The 21,896-nt window shown below is 49.3% G+C and overlaps 1 protein-coding gene across 1 annotated transcript in view; it reads right to left on the reverse strand.

The window, feature by feature from the left end:
* Positions 1 to 21,896, reverse strand: part of CTDP1 (CTD (carboxy-terminal domain, RNA polymerase II, polypeptide A) phosphatase, subunit 1) — a 62,711-nt gene that overhangs the window by 17,512 nt on the left and 23,303 nt on the right. Inside the window, exons 5-11 of the mRNA XM_006897228.1 lie at positions 21,030 to 21,180; positions 19,610 to 19,700; positions 19,150 to 19,316; positions 17,239 to 18,234; positions 15,989 to 16,130; positions 15,052 to 15,282; positions 9,079 to 9,241 (exon numbers count right to left, since the gene is read on the reverse strand). Coding sequence (XP_006897290.1) covers positions 9,079 to 9,241; positions 15,052 to 15,282; positions 15,989 to 16,130; positions 17,239 to 18,234; positions 19,150 to 19,316; positions 19,610 to 19,700; positions 21,030 to 21,180 — 1,941 coding nt within the window. The remainder of the gene's footprint in view (positions 1 to 9,078; positions 9,242 to 15,051; positions 15,283 to 15,988; positions 16,131 to 17,238; positions 18,235 to 19,149; positions 19,317 to 19,609; positions 19,701 to 21,029; positions 21,181 to 21,896) is intronic.

Here is a 21,896-nt window from a genome sequence, read left to right on the forward strand (position 1 = left end):
TGGTCTTCGCTCATTAGTGTTCAAGGCCTCAAACCTGTTCCTGAGATGATTCTGAAATTCAGGTGGGATGAAATCAAAGTCACATTTTGGCTCCTGTGGATTTGGTTTAATTTTCCTCAGTTTAAGCTTGAACTTGCATATGAGTAGTTGGTGGTCTGTTCCACAATCAGCTCCTGGCCTAGTTTTCACAGCTGCTATACTTTCATAAACACAAAATTTCAAAAGTAAAAAAAAAAAATAATAATTTCTAATGTGAGAAATCAGCCTGAGGTCTTCAGAGATCACTTCTCCAGGAGCTAGCCTTGAGCTGTGATTTAAACACCGCATTCAAGATGCTGGCAGTTCCTTGAAGTAATTCATGCAAAAAAGTCCTCTTAAATCCACAGAGAAAACACTCCATTTAGAAAATGATAAGTTCTTTACAGAATGAGAAACAACTCCAAAAGATCTTTCTTATACACAAGATCTTCATACATGGCAAGTTTCCAGCCACCAATGTCAGTAAGCTGAATTTTCAAGACATAAATATTTAAGACCCAAAGAAAGATTAAGATGTTCTTGGCAACACAACAGAGTACACAGAAGCTGACCCAGGCCCTCCAGACAGCAGAGCCACTCAGGGTGTCTGCACCAGGCAAAGGCTCCTGGAGGCTAGCAGGTGAAGGCCTGGCCTCTGGTTTCAGCACAGACAGATTTTGAGATTCAGCCCAGCCCTTCTACAATGAGCACAGCCCAAACATCTACAATGTGTCCACCCACCACACCCTGACTACTACTACATACTGTCTCCACTGAGGTCAAGCCCACACATCCACAGTGTCCGTGGAGAGCAGCCCTACAAATGTACAAAAAGGACTTAGTAGTCTATACTGAGAACAACACAACCATGTCCAGAGAAGCCCCATCATATAAAGTACTAAGAACTCTCAACTGTCTACACAGGAAATGTCCACTTCAGCTTTTAGGGTTTCTTTAAAATGAGAACTGAAAGTCAAGGACACCTGAGGATAGCCTTCGTTGACAGGGCAGAGGAGACCAAGCTGGCAAAAACTGGAAGGGGTCTTCGATACCAGCAGGTGTGGAACTGCAGACATCCAGCTATCCAGAGAAAGGGGTCATCCAGAGACATCAAGAACTGGGCATGGAGAATATAAAGGCTCAGCTGATTAAATTCCCCAGAAACTACCAGAGACAGGAGGATGCAGACAAATCAAGAGTGTGAGTGCCAACCCAGGGTCCCACCTGAAGTGAATGAGCTTGGGGCGGAGGTGTGGTGTGGGTATGTACACGAAACAGAAAAATGGGAGCAGGACGGCCAGGGCACATTGAGATGCTGTCCACAGGCCGTGCGCACAGCCTGGAGGGTGATGCAAGAACCCCAGGTGTGCTCCCACCTGCGTTTTGCATGCTCAGGTCACATGGTGGCTTGCAGGCAGAGTAATAGCCACATCCAGCTCAGGAGGGGCAGCGTGGGCCCAGGCTGGTGTTCCCGCTCTGGGTTCCAAGCTCTGCAGTGGAGTTCAGAGAGGAACTTGTCAGATGCTGGAAAACCTTGCACCTTCAGGTGCCACTTCAACCTTGCATTGTCTGACCAGTTTATGAGGTCTACTACAGAGAAGGGTTGGGTGGAGTAGTCACGTGTCTGTGTGTGTGTGTGTGTGTGTGTGTGCGCGCGCGCGCGCATGCATGTAGGAAACCACTGAGAGGTAGACAGTGTCAGTAATAAAACGATTTAAACAGTGTAGGCTCAAGATTGGAAAATGAGGAAGAGGTGCCAGATTGGGTTAATGCTGACACGAGGTGTTCAGGACAAGTTCTAGGGGCTGGCACTGCCTAGGCCTCTAAGCAGGAGTAGATGAGGAAGTGCTGCTGCTTTCTCTTATCTAGTACTGAAGTTACACATGTATGACTTTTTGTTAAAAGCACAAGTGAAAATCGGAAAGAATGAAAATCCAGTATTGGGCAGCAAAACTAGCCCACAGCAAGCCAGTTGCTGCAGAGTCCACGGTGACGGCCAGTGCTTTCTGTAAGCCAGCTATGCCTCTGGGGCTTCCAGGGCTGATGTTTCAGAAGTAGATCACCAGGGCTTTTGCTTCCTAGGTTGATGGGTGGTCTGAAACCACCCTCTCCATGAGCAGCTAAGAGCTTAACCAAGCCAGGTCATGTTTAAGGGAGCAAAGCAGATACAATAGTTTAGTCGATGATGCAAGTGGGAACAGCCTGACCAAGACAGATGCAAAGCTTCCTGAACATTCAGGAAAGTTAAAGAGAAAGAAAAAGAGGTTTCTGGCCTTCCTGGAGTGCTGCCACACCCTTATATCTGGTTCATCTCTGCACATGCAGGGCTGCATCTCGGTAAGACCCACCTCAGGCCGAGATGGGCTGTGCCATAGAGAGCTGGTGGGTTCAGTGGGTAAGTCTGGGTCTGCAAAGAGCTGACACTGTGGGGCCGATGGACATGCTTACTGTCTGTGGCTATGCAGAATAAATGTTTATCAAAAGACAACAAACAGAACACTTAAATATGTTAGGGGAAAGTTACACCTCAATAAAGATGAGGTTCTGCTTTGAGCCAGGAGTACCCCATGGCATAGAGAGTTACATTCTCCCCCAGTGGCCCGAAGGTTGATGGTCTGAACCCCCTTGGAGGCGCCCACAAGGCAAACCTGCGGACCTGCTTCCAGAAGGCCACAGTCCTCAGGAGCTCACAGGGAGCTACCTGCAAGTATGGTCTCTGGTAGAATCCACTGGACAGCAGGTAACAACAAAGTGAATTTAAACAGAAAGCTAGGATTCCAGGTTCAGGAAACAGAAATTCACAGAACAAGTTTAAAAGCACTTTACTTCCTCTTTGTTTTCTTTTCATTAAAAATTACCAATTTCTAATTTGTTTAAAAAGTCACACACATTCTATTTCACTCTTGGGCACAGTTTCACCAGCTTCTGTAAGTACAGAGATCACTGTGACCCACCAGGCCATCCTCGAGCCTGGTCAGTGCTGGTCAATGCCCTGGTCTATACCCGTGGCCTGTTTTTCCAGTAGTCAACACTGTGGGTACAGTACATGGCTGACAACTGGCCTGTCGCTCAGCATGGCATCTAAGCCCATTTAGCAGACTTCCTTATCTTGGCCCAGATACCTCAAAGACAGCTGGCCTTTTGACCTGTGAGAAAGAAAACACTGCCACAAACATCTGCACACAAGTTCTTCATGAACACGTCTCTCCTCTTCTGAGTAACCGTAATGTGACAGTAGACTGCTAGGCTGTGTGTGGAGCCTGAGTAGTTGTAAAAGCCTGGCAGCCACTCTCTTCAGCAGAGCCTATTTCCAGGAGGGGAGCATCACTCCTGGCCAGAGCCATCTCCAGGAGCACACGCTAGATTCTGGCGCCCACTGCTTCCCCACAGCGAGTACCAGCGTCTTCTCAGTGCTTATGGGCTAGCCATCACTTTTTCTTGTAACCTGACTGTTCCAAGGTCTCGCTACTGGGCCCAACATCTTCTTACTGTTGGTTCTGGGGGCTCTGCACATCTTTTAGATACAAATCCTCTGCCAAACATACATTTTGTAACTATCTTCTCCCAGGCTTATTTTTCCATTCTTTTAATTATTTTTTAGTGCAAACTTTTAAAAATTGGCTAATAAAAAATTGCTTTCCATGCCTACTGTTTTGTGTTGGATCTATGTACCCATTGCCTGAACCAGGATGACAAAACAATCCCTACATTTTCTCCCGGAAGTTCTGTTTTACATTTAGACCTACTTTGTCCCCAAGGGATCTGTGAATATGGTGTAACATAGGATGCTTTTCTTTCACATGCAAATGTCCACCCCAGTGTCAAGGAAACTCCTCTATCCTGCATTGGTGTGTCTCTGCACTTGTCAAGAATGATTTGGCCATGTTTGTGGTTTTTGTTCTGGAGGACAGTCAATTGCCCAAATGACAGGAAGAGGCCCGCCCACATTTGTTCCCATTTCCAAGAAAGGAGAGTCAACACAAGATGGAAATCACTGAACAATAACATTAATGTTACATACAAGCAAAACACTGCGGAAGATCATACAAAAATAAATGAACAGCACATTAACAGGGAAATGCCAGAAGTTCAAGCTGAGTTTAAAGGAGATGGTAGCACCAGGGATATCACTGCTGATGTCAGGATCCTGGCAGAAAGCAGAGAATATCAAAGGAATGTCTGTTTTATTGACTATGCAAAGGTATTTGTGTGGATCACAACAAACTATGGAAAATGGGAGAACCTACAAGTTTCAGAAGAATGGGAAATCTAGAACATTTAAGTGAATGTTCATATGAATTCTATACGTAGACCAATTCTATATGTAGAAGCTGTTGTCAAACAAAACAAGGAAACACAGTATGGTTCAACTGCCCCGATCATTTGTCCACTGTCAGGCCCACACTGTTCTGACCATTTGATAGAGGGCCTGAGGGTCCTCACATCAAGGGCCCCTGCTGAGCCACTGCTGCCCTGTGTCTGGCTGCAGGAGCACAGGTAAGAGCAGAGTTCTTTACCGCCATCGAATATCCAAGGCTCTCATTTCTTTGTCAGGGTTTTGTGGATCAAAGCACGTTCATCCTGTATACAGTAAATATACACTCAAGTATTTAATTCTGGGAGCAATGATCATAAAGGGTACTTTTTAAATATTTTCATTTTTAACTGCTCACTGTCCACACACATAAACAGAACTGATGTGGTCAGTCCAGAGCCCTTACTCAACTCAAAGCTTTTGGGGCAGCTCTGCTCAAATACATTCGTTGGCCCAGAGGGCAGCGTGTCGATGCGAGGCCACAGGTAGGAGAAAGGTGTGTTGTCCATGTGACTCAACCAGAATGCTGCTGTCTAGGTCCCAGGTCCTTGGTGACTCTGTCATGGATTCAACTGAGCACCCAGAGAACTGCTTCAAATGGGGGAGTAATGTGATGACTCCCATCATCTGGTAAGTCAAACACCCAGACCTCATGTAAGCAGAGTATTGCTGGAGCCTGCACTCCCTAGAAAGAGAAGTGAGCAGAGACTGAGTAGCCTCAGGGCCACCAAGACCGAAAGGCCAGGAGCAGAGCATGTCCTCTGGACTCAGGCCCCTGTGCCGGGAAGCTTGACACCAGGATGGTCAAGGTCAGGGTGATGTCCAAGAAACGTAGGGCCTTTCAGATGCCAAAAGGCACAAGGCTATCTTCCAGAACTGACAGAGAGAGAGGAGCTTAGCCTGAATGCAGACACCAGCATCCTAAACTGTGAGAGTAAAGGCCTTCGCTGGGGAAGATCTCTGTAACAGGAAGGCTAGGATTCAGAGACTCCCGAGGAAGTTGATGAGGGCCTATCACCGGAACATTCCAGTGTGTTTATGTCCCAGGGGTAGCTGAGCTCCTCCTGCAGATCACTGCAGCTGGAGGCTCCCTACATCTGGCGTTTGTCCATTTCTCCTTTCAAGTCTACTGGGTACTTATAGGCATCTGCAGTTCTTGCACTGGAGCACCACCCTGGAAATGTTCCATCCCCATAGTCAGCAGTCTGTCACGGTGTCGCCTTTGCTCAGATGCCACTCTGTCTGGTTTTCATGCACCATGCACGCTTTCCTGCCTGTGCTGGTGTGCCGCTATCCCATCTACCCCATGAAGTCTAACTTACAGTGTGTCTCAGCACACGTCTGTGGGTCCAGATCTGTCCTTCCCCGGCAGCTGCCTCCAGGGCTCTCTCAGTGTCATTTGGAATCCATTATCCTGGCGTGTCTCTGTATTACACATTAGTGGGGTACTGAGTTGACAACACTCATGCTTCCCCTCTCAGCCACTCAGCATTCCCACGTGAGGTGGAGTGGAAAAGCCTTACAGCCTCAAGGCACCTTCAGTGCCCTGTTCCCATCTTTAGAAAGAAAAGTTCAGGAGCAAAAATGGCACCAAGTTCTGATCTGCAGCCATTTAAGAGAAAGACAATGAAGAAAACAAATGGGCTAGGCAAAAATACAAGAGCACAATGCAGTGACCATGCACGAGGCAGATGCTTCCTGTGAGAATGTGTGCATGTATGTACACACACACAAGCTCACTTGCAGAAACACTAACGGTGTAGCCTCACGGAAATGCACTGACACATGCAGTGTGCTACAATGCATGTTTGCACACGTGTACATTTTCACAGATGTGTACGTACACATGAGTGTACACACAAATGCACTCACAGAAATGCACTTACACATGAATATTCACAGGAGGGCACTTACATGTGTGCACACACAGAAGTGTACACAGGCATTCTCAACACACACGTAGGGTAACCTTCATGTACACGCATATTCACACAAATGAATTCACAAGATATATTTAATGTATCCATGCACTTGGAAGGCTACTGATACGAGGGAAGATACAAAACATGCGGCCCCCCACCCCAACCCCGGTAGAATCAGGAACCACATGCAAAAAATGAGAAACAGTGAAAGTCAGCAGCACAAGCAAGCCAGTGGTGAGGAGACATGGAGTCACGCCTCACCCAGCATTGAGAGTAGCACCCCCAACAGCTGGTACTCAGCACACGGCTTCTCCTCGTGATACGTGCATGCACGGGACCCGCCGGGTTCAGGAGAGCAGTCTAACCCCAGCCCCAGGGCCACCCTTAGTCAGCAAAGGCTCTGCAGAACAGCACAGACATGGGAGCTGTTTCTGTGAGTACTACTGCCAAGACCACCAGGGGACACCTAGGCTCTGTCACACGGGGCACTGGCAACTGGAATGAGCGGACAGCACACAACTGTCCAGCTAAAGGGATTTCAGTGCAGCTTCCAAACCAAGACCAGGAACTTCTGAAAATCTGTTCATCAGGTGCTGGGCCTTGGCTGAGTCGGCAACAAACAATGCTTCAATCTTCCTCAAAGCCAACCCAAACAAAAGTGAAGCTATGCCAAGAGGGTTAAAAAAACAAACAAACCTAGACTCTGGACCCTCCCATAAAAAACAAAACAAAAACCCCAAACCCAGCACAGAGAGAAGCCAGACAGTTCTCACAGTGCACTGTCCACAGACAAGAAATGACCACAGATGTCAGGAAGAGTCCTTACACTACACTGTCCATACATCAGAAAAAAACTGCCTGAGAAGTGTGCTCTCTGGCAGTGCCTGCATCTCCTGCACAGCTAGTGGAGCAGAGAGAATGGGGCTGCCAAATGTCCTTGGGTCAGAGAGCAGCCAGGCCACTTGCAGTGATGAAGAAACAGCTGGTCAGTAACAAAACATTACTGAGCACACCAGCCCACAGGTGGGAGCAGCAGGCCGAGTGTTCAGTCTCCACAGTGGACATACACACTTACATAAGGGTGGTGGGCACTGAGCCTGCTGTCCAGGTGGACACACCTTTGTCATTCGAGGCAGTGAGCATGGAGCCCATTTTCTACGGTGGACCCATCACTAGGTGTGGTGGACATGGGGCATGCTGTCTGAGGTAGACGCATCCATGTCATCTGGGGAGGTGGATACACCTGTGTCATTTGGGGTGGCTGAGTTGTAGTACGTTCCCTGAAGTGGACCCTTCTGTGTCATTAGGTGTAGCGTTCCCTACAGCACTCCCAGGAATGGAGATGGTTCTCAACTCCACTACACCAAGCCCCACGCGGCAAAGACTAATATGCAAGTGTTGAAAGACCCTGGGGTCTGTTGGGTGCCTGAGCACAGCTACTCATGAGGATATATCCCACATCCAGGCTGCAGCATCTTCTGCAATGACCCGTCTGGAGATGACCACTGGTATGGTATACACACCACAGCCACACACACCAAAGCTGTGGCCGGTGTATTCTCCTGCAACAGTCCCTCTAAAAAACATCACCAGTGTCCCCACCACAGTCATGTCTGTAATGGTTTCCTTAGAATGTCACCAGCATCCCATCATGGTTGCATGTCTGTAACGGTCTTGTGAAGACAGTCGCATGTTTGTAATGAAGAGACTCACCGGTGTCCCCCATCACTGCTGTGTCTGTAACAGTCTCCTGAAGACCGTCACCAGTGTCCTCACCATGGCTACTCTTCGGTAGTAAAGAACATCCCTAGTGTTCCCACCACGGACATATGTCTGCAATGGAGAACATCACCCGTGTCCTCATCACAGCTCCACGTGGAGAACAGTCTTCTGAAGACCGTCACCAGTGTCCCCACCATAGGTGCACATCTAGGCATGCTTTGCAATGGTGTGAAGAATACTGCTGCAGAGATGGCCCTTGGGGAAAAGACCACCCCTATCCATGCCTTGGCTGTGCCATGGATGTTTTCTTGTGAAGTCCCACCAGAGCACACCCCACTGCCACATTTTGGGCATGTTCCTCTGCAGTGCCCTCCTGAGGAGGCGTCTGCCATAGAATGACTAGGCACAAACCACTCATTAAAAAGACGCAAGATGACAGAAAACCACCTGTCCATGGGCTTGGGCTGAGAGGACACTGGGATCAACAAGGAGCTTTACAAGTATCTGTGCAGCTTCAGAAGATTCTGCTATTGTCAAAGATGAAACTAGGAGACAGATGAAGATGGTGTCTTAAAAGCTAGTTTTAACTGAAGGATACACCTCTGCTCTCTCCAGTCCAAAACGGCCTGGGGCTTGTTATTATTATTCTCAATCTGAGATTAGAAACACAGTCCTTGTGAATGTTTTAACAAGGTGCTACAGATTTGCGAATTTAGGGTCTGGGGGCCACTCGGGGGCCAAACGGCCTCTGCTGTGAGGTGTCCCATGCACTGCAGGTGTGGAGCAACAATTCTGGCTTCCACCTCTTCAAACCAGGGCCACCTCCCCGACCTGGCTGCCAACCAAGAACCTATCCAGACAATGTCCCTGGAGTGGGACAGAGGTGGGGACTGCTGAGGCAGGTGCACAGCTAGACTTTTAAAGCATCCTCCAGTAGTCAATTCTGACAACATACTACTCAGCATCATGCCAGGTCTCAAGTGCTGCGTGACAAAGATGTTCAACGCAGAACACCACAGAGTCCCAACAGTGTTCACGGTCACTCACGCCCAGGGCACCGCCCTCAGGATCCAGCCCTGGTCCCTGCACCAGTTGGCTCACCTCTTTGTCCATACTCTCTAAATCCTCCTTACAAAGTGTGTACAGCGGCATTGTCTCTGACATACTGGGCTGGCGTTTTCTTCTAGAAGGGCCAGGCTGCTCTTCGTCGGGGTTTTCGCGCACCTCTTCATCAAACAGCTGCTGCTGAAGTGGCTGAACAACTCTGCAATGAATTTTACAGGCCCCACATGAGGAAGGAGTTTGCAATGCACACCTTAGCACTGACTCAGCCCAGACCCTCGGCAGCTTAGCAGATACATATGGACAATTGGTACTTTAGCTCTGTGACAGTGTCAGCTCATTTCTGTTGGGGCACTTCAACTGTGGAGTGTGCCAGTGAGCCAGGAGGACAGCTGTGCCCAGGCTCAGACCTACGGGAGCTGCCACTCATCTTCTCTGACCAAAGCTGACCAGCCATGTGGTGTGGGCAGTGCCTGCCAGCTCCTCTGGACTCAGAACAAGGGGCACACAGTGTGACAAACAACTTCCCAGAAACCAGCAGGAAGAGCTGCTCAGGGGCCCTGCGCTCAAAGTAATTTCTCTCCTCCTAAGAGTACAGAAGCAGCTGGCTCCACGGACTAAATAAAACCCACTGTTTCACAAAGATAAAAATCTTTCTGACTAAACCCAAAAAGACCTCACAACAAGATGGACAGTGACTTCAACAATGGACTCAAGTATGTCACAGATGATGAGGACAGCACAGGAGATCTGTTGTTCATAGGTTTGCTATGCATCAATATTTGATTCGACGATACCTAAAAATAACAACTTCAGCACGTGGAAAACACTGCCATTCAGGGCTGGACCACTAAACACTACAACTCCTACGAAGTCGACCACTTCGGGCTGGACTCGCACAGGGTCTGCTCAGAGCTGCCTTCTTCCCTTCCAGACTCAGCTCAGAGCTTCTCCCAAGTCCTTGGCTGTTGCCAAACTCTCTTATGAGAATTCCAACACATGCGTATCCTCTAATCACTGAACTCTAAACGGCATGTATACTGATTACCTATGTTTATTACTCTCATCTCCACAATCTTAATAGAACCAAGTACACACCTTTTACTTACTTAATGACCTTACTACATTTCATATTCAGGTTCTTTGCCCTGTCAAGAGCATAGCAAGTATAAAAGTGGTGAAATCATCTTCTTCTTGTTATATCTTATACAAAACAAACCACCAAACCACAAGTCCCTGCCATTCAGCTGGAACCGCCTCCTAGCTGGTCCTCCCGAGGGTTTTGGGGACGTTGTAAAGTGCATGAGAGACTGCTCAGCTTCTTCTCATGGAGCCACTTGTGGATTCATGTCACTGGAGAGGTGTCACCTTTGAATGAGCAGAGCGTCATGGACTGTGGCACCAGAGCTCCACAGCACTATCTAGAAAGCAAGAGGCCCTGTTGTTCCTTTTCTGTAGCATTTTATATTGCCTCAAAATGTCCTAGTTTCAAAAGCAACTTAATGCTTACAGTATCAAGTCGTAAAATGCAGAGAATCAGGAACAATGCAATGACCACAGCTACTCCCTTGTCCAAGCAGTATGGCTGGTACCAACTGCCTTTCTGTGCGTCTCCTCCATCCATACCAGCTTATGTACGATGTCACATCACCTGTGCTGCCTCAGAGCCTGGTGTCCACCCTCCTGTTTTTCCTGCATGCCTGTGTGTCCATTTGGGAACAGGTGCTTCCACCTTGTGGCAGTGCTTGTTGTAGTCATAGGACCATGTATTTGTTCAGATGGTTTCTCTCACATTTCAAGTGTTTTCACAAATGGGCCTAGAGCTCCAGGTAAGCAGGCTTGGTTTCTGTCTCTCCATTATCCAAAGGCATCCACAGTTATGGACAGTGAGCTCACCTGCTGTTGCTCTGGTGAAGGTGATGGGGCGTCATGTCTGCCTCTCCATTATCAGCTATGCTCACTGAGACCAGCTACCGCACCCTGTGCTTCTTTCTTTACTTCTGCTCACTCACTTCCTTCCAGAGTTCTGCAAACTGGATCTCCTGGTTGTGCCCTCAAGCTTCTAGTGACTTCTGTGCACTGCCAGCCTGGACACCTAATAACCCATCTTTTAGTGAACTTTAGAGACTGCTTTTCAGTTTTCAAAAGGTCTCTAGATCACAGGCTGTTACTTCTTGGTGAAATTTTCAAATCATTTCACCCATTTTTAGCGTCCTTTCTTCTATTTCAACACACAGTTGAAATGTTTTAATCTCCAATGAGACAACATTGTTTCTGCTGCCCACTGCAACTCCTGGCTCCCAGTGGCCATGACTACCAGTGGACACTGTCCGCAGTCGACGGAAAGTTGTGAAGGGTCTAAAGGCGGGGTTTTCCTCCAGCAGATGGAGTACCATCTCCCTTAAGCCCGGCTTATGGCTCTGTGGTGTTAAATGACTGATCTGTCGAGAGCTCAGCGGAAGGCCTGGTGTCCGTGAGCCAACCCACCGCAGCAGGGCTCTAATTCTTCCCGTCACTGGCCCATGGCGGCCCTTACACTTTCCCTCCACTTGATGCTTGTTGCTGAGGCTCCCACCCAACAGGTTCATCTTAAGGACATTAAAGGCATCGGACGATGATCCCACAGTCCCTCCTCTCTGGGACTCTCACGCAGCAGCCGCCGCCGCCACTGCCCCTATGCCTCAACCCATGTCCCCCACAGTATGGAAAGACCACAGCTTCCATCTGGCCTCACGTCCCTGAAGCCATCACTCTGGGGAACTGCAGTGTGGTCTTGCCTGGGTTGGCTGCCCTCCAGTGGCATCCACTGCTGTCCCCTGAAGCCTGCTCACCAGCTCTGATGGTTGTTTCAGTTAAGAGGGTCAATTCAATAAAAGCTCCCCTCTCCGAGCCATGATCTCTCCCAAACTGACGGCTGCCATCAGGTGCCATCCACAGGACTCACTGCCCCTATGAGAAGATTAGAGCTGGGCCCCTTCCTGCACGGCAGTAGGCTCACTTGGAAAGGGCTGCAGGGCAAAGGGAATGTGTTTTACGAAGCAGCACAGCCAGAGGGCTGTCGCAAGAGTGCACCTAGGCTCTGAGAGCACATGTCTGCCGCCCAGTTCCTCAAGTCATCTTGTAATTTTTTGTCCCAAAGAGTTTGCACACTGCCTTCCTTCAGAATTCCCAGTGAGGTGCAGTACTGAGTTGTGTGCCTCAGCCATTGGGATCTCTTCTCCTGTGGACTCCTGCTATGACAGCTTTGGTGCATGAACCCCCTGAGAACACAGCTGTGCTTCCTGTTGTATACCTTGTACATACCTGCGTTCTCATGTGCTGTGGTCTCACAGGGCCCAAATCTGTAGGCTTTAATAAGCTTTGACAGAGGGCTTACCAGAAGACAAAGTCTGACCTCCAAGGCCCACCCATTTTTCCAAAAAAACACACCCTCTGTCCAGAGAACCCATCCGGTTTTCTTTATTGTTTTATCTGCTTTCAATCAAGAATTTAACAATTACCTTTTCCCTGGAAAACTTGACATTAAACTACCAAAACCATACGAAATGTAAACTCCAACTCTAAGACACCTCAATTTCTCAATTTCAGTAACAAACTTAAAAACTCTACATCATCAAATTTAACTCAGCAGTTATGTGCAAACAACCTATCAGCGCTGCGCCCTGTGGTGAGGCTGCAATGCAGTGAGAATACGGACGTGGTGTGGTAAGCGCGTGGTGTGGCCGGGAGTGTGGTGAGGGTATAGTGAGGGCATGATGAGGACTGGTGCGGTGTGTTGTGGCTGAGAACATGGTGTAAGCAGTATGGCAAAGGTGTGGTGAGGTGAGGACGATGCGTGGGCAGTGCTATGCAGACTCCCTCCCCCCAACAGGACAGGAGCTCACACCTCAGTATCTGCTGGGAGCACCAGGGTCAGTCTCTGCTGTGCACACTTGGGGCGGCTTGCCCACCACAGGCCCCCAGAGCCCCTCTGTGTTGAAGTATAGCTCTCCATCTGGCCCACACCTGATAGAGACCCTCCTGAAGTGCACCCATTGCTGACACCCTGACCACCTTCCACCCAGGACACACTGAGAAGGAGCGGATGCTGGATGGTAATAAAAAGTACAGAAAGCCTGTCTCAAACAGCTGAAAAGAAGATGATAAGGTCAGGTCTTTTTGAAAAATCTGTCTTTGAAGAGTTACATACAGTTCTTTGGACAGTATTATAGGTAAAATAGTACTTTAATCCTAATTCCAAATGCTTTCTAATGAAAAAGAACAATTTTTTTCTAAATGACTGAATTTGCTTGATCTCACACCCCCATCTCAGACAGAAACAGACTTTATTATGTGCCTGAGAAGTGCTTTCAATTAGTCAGCAATTAACTAAGCAGCAGTTCTGGACCTAGGGAATGACCAATCGCCACTCTGCCCTTGTTTCCTAAGAGAGAACTTTAAGTTCATGTGCCAAAAATTTTAAGAGATTTGTGAATACTGCACAGAACTTATCTTGACAATACTCTTCACAAATATCTGAAACAGGATAAAAGCTAAGAGCAGAGTCATGGAGAGTGGCTTCTGCAGAGGAGACAGCACTCCAGGAAGAGTGTATACAAAGGACGCCCATGCCGCTGTCACCAGGAGCCTCAGTCCAGTGGAGAGAAGTGTACAGACACACTGAACAGCACACCACAGTAGCTAGAGCAGTGCCTCGCAGAAGCCTTTGCACCAACTTGCTGCTGCATTTACATGATTTAAAAATTAACAAAACCACCACACTGTTGACACACCCAGTCCAGCTACTAGGATGGACATCAGCCCGAGAGGGTTGCTCCAGTGCCTGAGTGAGGCTGCCTGCCTTCTGCAGCCCTGGCCTCAAGCAGGCCACCACACTCGGGCCTGAAACGGAACTTGTAAAAATGTGCTGAACTGCAAACTTTCTATGCTACAAAGAATGTGATTTCCTTCTTTTTTTTTTAAATTTTGTGTGCGTGTACCGTCAAATCAGATCTGACTGGTACAGGAGGATATTGCGCCTCCTTCTCCGGCAGAGCATCTGGTGGATTCGAACCGTGTTCCTCTGGGATTGTAGTGCAGCTTCTTGCCACTAGGCCACCAGAGCTCCCCCAAAGAATGTGATTTCTAAGAGAGGTACTACAGATAAACCTTTGAAACCTGTAAGTGAAGGCCAAAGAAACCACTCGAGGTGAAAGGAAGGTGAACAGTGTGACACAAGCAAAGTGAGTAGGAACCGTGGAGAGGAGAGAGCAACACTTCTCACGTCTGAGGTAACCCGAGAAAAAGAAGAGATAAATGAGCATACCATCACTGAAGAAAACACAGGCCTTACAAGCAACAATGCCTTCAGGACAAATGACAGCTGGCAGAGAGCACCCAGGGCACTGTGGTCCCATCAGGAGGCTTGTGTGCAGCACCCACCAGGCCTCTCTGGAGTGGCTTCCTGAGGGCGGCACCTGAGGGTGGGTCAGCCTGAGTTGGCTCATCCACTTGTGCTCTAAGCAAGCATCAGAGAGAACTGTGACAGGACAAGCATCTAAGTATGAGCTGCTGCGTGTCCCAGGGCTGTGATCATGCTGGTCAGTGCAAGGTGCAGGCCCCCTCATGGGCTTTCCAGGAGGTTGCCCCTTCTAGGAAAGTTGGCAGCTGAGCCACCACCATGAATCCAGAAGTGGAAAGCACTACTCGCGCAGTATGTGGGTCTCGTGAGAGTCTGTTTCACCCCTGCTGCCATGTTGGAAGGGGTGTGAATACAAAGAGAAGGGCTGACCCTAACCACGGCCTTGCATACGTCACTGTCGGCACGTGGCCTCTTCCTACCCAGAACCCACAGTCCACATGCGGTCTGTCGTGGAAGCCACTCCTGGTCTCTGAGTGGCTGTGAGATGTGCCCATACCTGGGGTCCCACACAAGGGACGTGGAGGGACGCACTCCCTGAGCAAGAGTCACCATGAGGCCAGAGCCCCCTGGAGATGCTGTGACATGGCAAGCGCAACCCCTCCAATGCCTACCTGAAGGAGGTGTGCTCCCCGTGCACTGGCAGTGATGAGGGTGGTGTGGGGGCCTGCGAGGACACAGGCAGCACTGTGGACTGCGCATTCTTCCGGATGAGCCTTCCGGTGCTGGCATCGTAGATGCGGGCCTCAGGGACAGGCGGGCTCCGCGGGTGGACCGGTGTAGGGTGGAACAAGGTCGTCTGGAAGGCACCTTGTCTGTCGGGGAAGGCTGCAGGGCCAGTCTCCCTGACAGACAAGTATGTGTGTGAGGGTCCCAGAACTGCTGGCCTCAGGGTGACCAACCAGCTCATTCCCCAGGACTTCCAGTCCCAGAGCCCATCGCGCACCTCCAAGCTTAGGTGGCGTTCTTGGACAGCCGTGGTCTTCCCTAAGGAGGAAGGTGTGCCCAGCCCAGGTCCCACTTCGCCCAGGTGCCAATTCCATCAGAGGCTAGCCCCAACCAGGGCCAGTGCCCGCCTTAACCCCACAGCTTCAGCACCCTGCTTAGTACCTTTGTGCTCTGGTGTCTGTTTCTGAATCCTTTAACAAAAACAGTGAATTCTCTGACCTCACTGCTGTTCCCAACAGGTCAACACATGCCCTCCTCCCTCTGCACTCCTGTCTGGAGCACACCATAGCTGTGCGGTGCCCCCCCATGGGGAGAGCTTGGTGCTCTCTCAGCATGTTCTCTTTGGTCCACTGTTATAGGAGATGTTTCAGGGTAGGAGGAGTGGAGGCAGGAGTGGACTCCTAGCTGTGGGAAGTAGAGGCAGAGGGACAAGGACGGAGGAGGAAGACACGCACGTGTTGATGTGGATGGGGCCTGTCCAGCAGCTCTGGCGGCCCTCCCTCTCTGTGGGTCTCATTATGCTAACCAGGAATGTATGTGCAGAGGCTGGCCTGCCTGGCTGCCTGCCAATGTCGCAGACAGTGGCCAGCGATGGGTGCTCACCTCTGCGTCCTGGCATAGTCGTCCCGGAGTGGGAAGAGTCGCTCCTCCACCTTCTCCCATCTCTCCAGGCAGCTCCACAGCCAGTCGGGGTTGACCACATGCAGGTGCCTACACTCCTGGGCCTGGCGAACTTTCTCGGTGCCTGCAGGGAGAACACTGGTCAGTCCAGGCTCATAGGTCCTGATGCCAGGACATGGGGTATTGCATCTGAGGGCTCCTGGGCAAGGACTCCACTCAAGTGGGGACTCCTCTGAGGGTGATTTCTTAGCGTTGGTGTCAAACCTCTGGCTCTCTTTCCTTAGGTCACATCTCTGTGGCCTAAGTTCACCCGGTTGAAAAGTGATCCTCTCACTCACCACTGCTGCTGTCCCAAGTTGGCGACCATTTATGACATGTCCTGTGTCACAACTTCACTGCCATGTCCACTCAATGGGTCTTCTCTGAATCCTGTCAACTGTCTCCATACGACCACCTGTTCACCTGCCTCTGCCCACCTTCAGAGCTGCCTTATTCAAGGTCATCGTGTCCTTCAGGAGGAGTGCGACCTGAGCCCAGTTAGTATAAAACCTTGTCTCTACATTCCCTCTCTGCACAAGTCTAACTTGACACGCTGGGACGTGGCTCTGTCGGCATATCTGACATTTTTTAGAAAGGCCCTTCCTCTATAACCATCAAGTCTAGAGCCTCACAAGCAGCTTACGCCCTTCTGGAAACCCCACAGGCCCAAACATAGGCCCAACTCCCACCATAATCTGTCACCACTATTTCAGACACGTGCTATTTTCTGGATCCCGGAGAAGCAGCCAAACCAGCCACAAGAGGATTTTACTATGTCTGTCAAGAAATGAAGTCATCCTGAGCAGGTGAGGAGAGGTCAGTGCTGGAAAAGGACGTGATCTCGAGCGCGTGAGGAGAGGTGGCTGTTGGGTGAGGACGTGATCCTGAGTCTCTGGAGGCAGGTCCTCATTGCTGACTCAGTCAATTCCCACTGCGCCCACTCCTGACCTCCCTTGGCACTCGGTCCAGGCTGCAAAGGGAGCCCCCGACCCTGCAGCACAGCCACAACTCGGTGAGAGTAGGTGCTGGTATAAGCACACAGTATGTGCTGGGAAAGCAGCGTCGCCCAATCCCATAATCATCGACTACTCCACACTCAGGCGCTGGGAATTCAAGCCCAAAGAAACAGGAATGTGAACTATGACACGGGCGGCACCCCCCCCAGCCTGGCCCGAGGGAGGGCCGCTACTCACCAGCCCTAGCTGCAATCAGGTGGGTTGGCCTGTTGGGGTCGTCAGGGCTCAGCACGAGGTTGGTGAGGATCCTAGCCCCAAGGGCTGTGGCATGGTAGTGCTCCCGGGTCTTCTCCACAGGGAAGTTGGTAGGGTGCAAGCCGCTGAAAATGATGGCGACGTCAGCAAGCACTTTGCTTTTCAGTTCGGGGACGATCTTGCGAATGTCTGGGGCTTCCTCGGTCTCCTTGTTGAGGTACCTGTCATACTTGGCATAGTAGTCAGTGTGCACCCGGACGAGGATCTCCTCAAGGTGGACCAGGTGATCGTCGTCATCAGCATCTGCCTCCTCCTCTTCCTCCTCCATGCTCTGGTCGAGGGACTCACCCACAGTGATGCCTGACTGCTCACTGTTCTGGGACTCGGTCTCAGCCTCCTTTCGGTCAGCACAGCCGTTCCCCAGGTCACAGAGGCCACCCTGCTCGCTCTCCTCTGGCACTTCAAGGTCAGGGCCTTTGTCCTGCAGGTGGCCTGATGGAGTTGTGCCTGTGGGCTTCTCCGTCCCAGGCGGGGCACTTGCACTCTTCCCTGAAACCCTAGGCCTCCTACGTCGTCTCTTCCTCTCACTGTCACTGTCGGAGGCAGAGGATGATGACCTGCGGCCATCGAGCTCGCTGTTGCTCTCGCTGTCACTAGACAAGTCAAAGTCCAAGTCATTTCCAGGGGTGCTGTGGGCTGACAGCTCTGAAGACACCAGGGGCTCCTTCCCGCTGACCAGCTCACCGCTGCTGGCCACAGCACCCAGGGTGCAGCGTGAGGGGTCACCGTCATCCACTCTTTCATGGGAAGGTGTGTCCCTGCTGGACAGGTCCTCCGGCCCTGCCTTGGTACCATTAAGCTCTGTGGGGGATTTCCCGAGGCCATTGCTTTGCTCTGTCCCTGCAGGCTTTCCTTCCTCAGGGTCCTTCCCAGACAGCATGTGCTCCGGAGCCTCAGTCCCTTTCGAACAATGATTCACTGAAGACACATGAAAGACAAAGTCTCATCATACAACAGTCATGCCAGTAATGCTTAACAAAAAGCTGCCTGCCTCTTCTGCAGTTTAACCAGGAGTCAGAAGAGGTTTTTCTATAAAGGGCCACACAAAATGCTCTACGACACAGGCCATATAGCATCTGTTATTTACCTCCTTGAACAATCAACAGGAAAACACAGAAACACATGTCCTTGGAAAAACACAGAAACCATCCTGAGTGTGCAGGTTTTCGTGGGCCCAGCTGCTGGACCCTGCTGTGGGCGGTTCTAGACTTTTTTTTCTAGTGAATGACACCAGTAACTGTGTGGCCCATGGCTCTGTGCTTGAGAACCAAGCACACAAAGGTGCTGCCCAAGTGTTCTCCAATTGCAGCAGCCCTGGACTGGCTTTCAGATGGGGAAAATCTTCACAGGAGGCAACACATGAAGTGTTAATGTCACCGGGGCTCAGCAGAGAAGCCTGAACTCAAGTTTTAAGTCAGGTCTAAAAGAGTATGCAGAAGTGAGGCTCTGGGGCAGGGCCCACTGTAGCCCAGGAGTGATATGAAAGACGTGAGGTCGGATCTCCATGGCTGAGGGTGTGTTTGTTAAAGAGCCTGACAGGAAGTAGCTACATTAAGTAGCATCCTTTACATTGATTTACTAGATCAGAAAAAAATGCCTAGGTTAGTACTAGTTTTTTAAGAAAAAATTTCACATTTTTAAGCATTACTTAAATAAACTCAACTACTTCTCTAACTGTTGACTAAAAAAAAAAAAACATACCACCATCTCACATTGAATTTTTTTCCCTAACCCTAACCCTCACACATTGACTGAATCTTGAACTTCCAGCAATCCAAACAGAGAACAGATGTGGTAAGTGGTTAAGGACAACAGACAGACGCAGCCACCTACCCTTCTTCCTCATTGGCACATCCCGGGAAACAGGTGGAGCATTGATGTCACCTGTGCCCTGGAAGTAGACATATTTCTTCACGGTTATGAGATTGGGGGCAAACTTCCAGACATCTTCACGGTCATCAATAATGCAAACCATTGAGTCACCACAAGGAAAGAGATTTCTAGAAGAAAAAATGTATCAGCACTATCAGCACTTTAAGAAAAAAAAATTAAATCACTAAAAATTGGGATAATGTTTAATTTGGTAAGCATAAAAGTTCGAGATTGTAATCTGTGTAACCCCTAGAGGTCTAGAGGTTTGGGTCTCTGTACGCCTTTGTGTTGACCACGACAGGCAGGGCAAGGCAGGGGCCAGCATCTCCAGAAGATGCAAAGGATTGCCATGGTTCTCAAATGGACTTTAACATGCAAAAGCGCAGCGAGCTGTTGGGAGGATGAGCAGGCAAGAACATACCTGAGGTTCCCTGTCTTAGAGAAAGGGTCGATGCATTCATCTCGTGATAATATTCGGTGAGAAAAAAGCTTCTTTTCAGGATCTAAGAAGCCTTTTAAAAGGAAAAGGGGTAGAGTTTAAAGGTGGAGGTTCAGTTCACATCACTGCTGCACACAGTATCAGCAGAGGGGACTCTGCACACTCAAAGGAAAGAACACGTCATCTGCCAGCACCCACTCTCCTGTCCTGGGGACACAGCTGCTTGAGGACCTGGCTACTCTGGTCGGCTATTTTCTACAAACTATGCAGTTAAGTTTTGGACAGTTACAAACAGCTGAATCTGGAGACCATTTAGGGACTTCTGACAACATTGTTATTGATCCATGAACATGGAATGTCTTTCTGCTTATGCTTTCCCTTTTCAAGTTTTCCCTAAGTATTTTGAAATTATATTATTGTGTCCTTTGGGCCCTTCTGTACTGTAAATGATTCTGGAGAGTGACTTTTGTCACCCTCCTCGCTGACTGCATCCTGGCTGCTCTGAACACATTTCTGTTATAATAATTGTTGACAATCTGCTCCAGAGAGATCAAGAGAGATTGACAGCCTCTGTTGGGTCTGCCAGTCTGCTTTTCTGCCAGAAGGTGAACTCAGAAGTTTATTAACTTTTATACTAGCTTAAATGAAGTTTTCTTAATGTCACCCTCAAATAATTTGTTAGTGTAGACAAATAAAGTTTATTTTGTATGCTAACATGTACCCAGAGTCCCACTGAGCATGTTCATGAATTCTAATAGTTGTTTGGTGGGTTCTCTGGAGTTTCCTACAGATAAGATCAAGCTATTGTGTCAGTCCTGCTGAGGTGTCTAAGCCGAACTTCTGCACCGTTGAGCAGAAGTGGCCTAACACTGGGTCTCCTGGCCTGCCTGCAGGGCAGCACAGAGTCTACTGTGAATGATGGTTCCCTCATGGGTACCGCTGTTAGGCAGACAGTGCCCCTCATCTAGTCTGCAGGGCAGCATGGAGTCTACTATGAATGGTGGGATTCTTACAGGTACTGCTGTTAGACAGACAATGCCCCTCAACTAGTCTGCAGAAGCCCAACAGGTGCTAGACTGTGTCAGATTCTTTTCATGTCTCCTAAAATGAACACGTTGTTCCATTCTACTGACGTGAATGATTGTTAAGACATTAACTCAACCTTGCATTCTGGGGATAGACCTTATCTGGCCAAAACGGAAAAGGAGAGATGAATGCCTTCTGAGAGTGTTCAAAACTGCCCTACTCCCTCACGCCCTCTCCTATCACTGACTTTGTTATAAGGAAGAGCTTACTGACTCTCTTCTCAGAATCACTAGACACAGGAAATACAACTGCCCATGAGACTAAGGTGCACAGGGTCTTGGTCAGCCCCTTTAAGTCCAGAGGCTCTGCTTCCCACCTGCAATGGTGTGGGCGTACAGCCGGCTGCTGAAGGTAAAGACATGCAACTCGTACAGCTTGGCCACCTTCTCCAGGAACTCCCTGCAGTGAGGACGCAGGCGTGTGTGCAGCATCGGCTCTCCCCGGCCCAGCTGGAAATGGAATATGCCCTGAAAGGGATGGGGCAAGTCAGCAAGACCTTCCCAGGGGACTTATTTGATGCTGCCAGACTCCCTCTTGCTATCAAGTCAGTCCTGAGTCTCTGTGACCTCTCTTGGGTTTCCGAGGTCATCCATCTTAATGGGAAGAGACTGGCTAGCTTTGGAAGAAGGCTGGTGGATTCGAACCTCCAGAGACTCATGGCTTTAAAGCTAGCAGTGTAACACACTATAGACTTTATCACCAGAGCCTCTTAACAGTGAACATAAAAATGTACATCAAAACCAAATTAAAACAAGTTCACCTTGTTAGAAGTCTCTAACATCTTTAACAAAAGCTGCAATTCTCTTAAAGGACAGCTTCCTTTAGGAATTTAAATGAATTCTTCTGATCTTGTTCATCCTCCATTTTCTCAATGAAAAAAGACTGTCACTAAGCACAAGGAGCTCTTGTGCTGCTCCAGTGGTGAGACTGCCCTGCCATTCCCACGGCACGTGGCTCGACTCAAGCCTGTTCCGCAGGACAAAGAAGAGCAATCTCCTCCCATGTAGTTTACGGTCCCTGAAAACCCGCTGGAAGGCCAACTAGGGGTCAATTTCTGACTTGATGCTACACAAGAAGCAATAACAACAACAAAGGAAAAAATGAAAACAAGCAACAACAAAGCCAACAAAAAAGCTCAGTTTGTTGTTGGATTAGAGCCATTATCTCTGAAACAGTCAAACCC

The sequence above is a fragment of the Elephantulus edwardii genome, unplaced genomic scaffold, assembly GCF_000299155.1.
Source record: "Elephantulus edwardii isolate Elephantulus edwardi_28Jun2011 unplaced genomic scaffold, EleEdw1.0 scaffold00207, whole genome shotgun sequence".
Taxonomy (NCBI): Eukaryota; Metazoa; Chordata; class Mammalia; order Macroscelidea; family Macroscelididae; genus Elephantulus; species Elephantulus edwardii.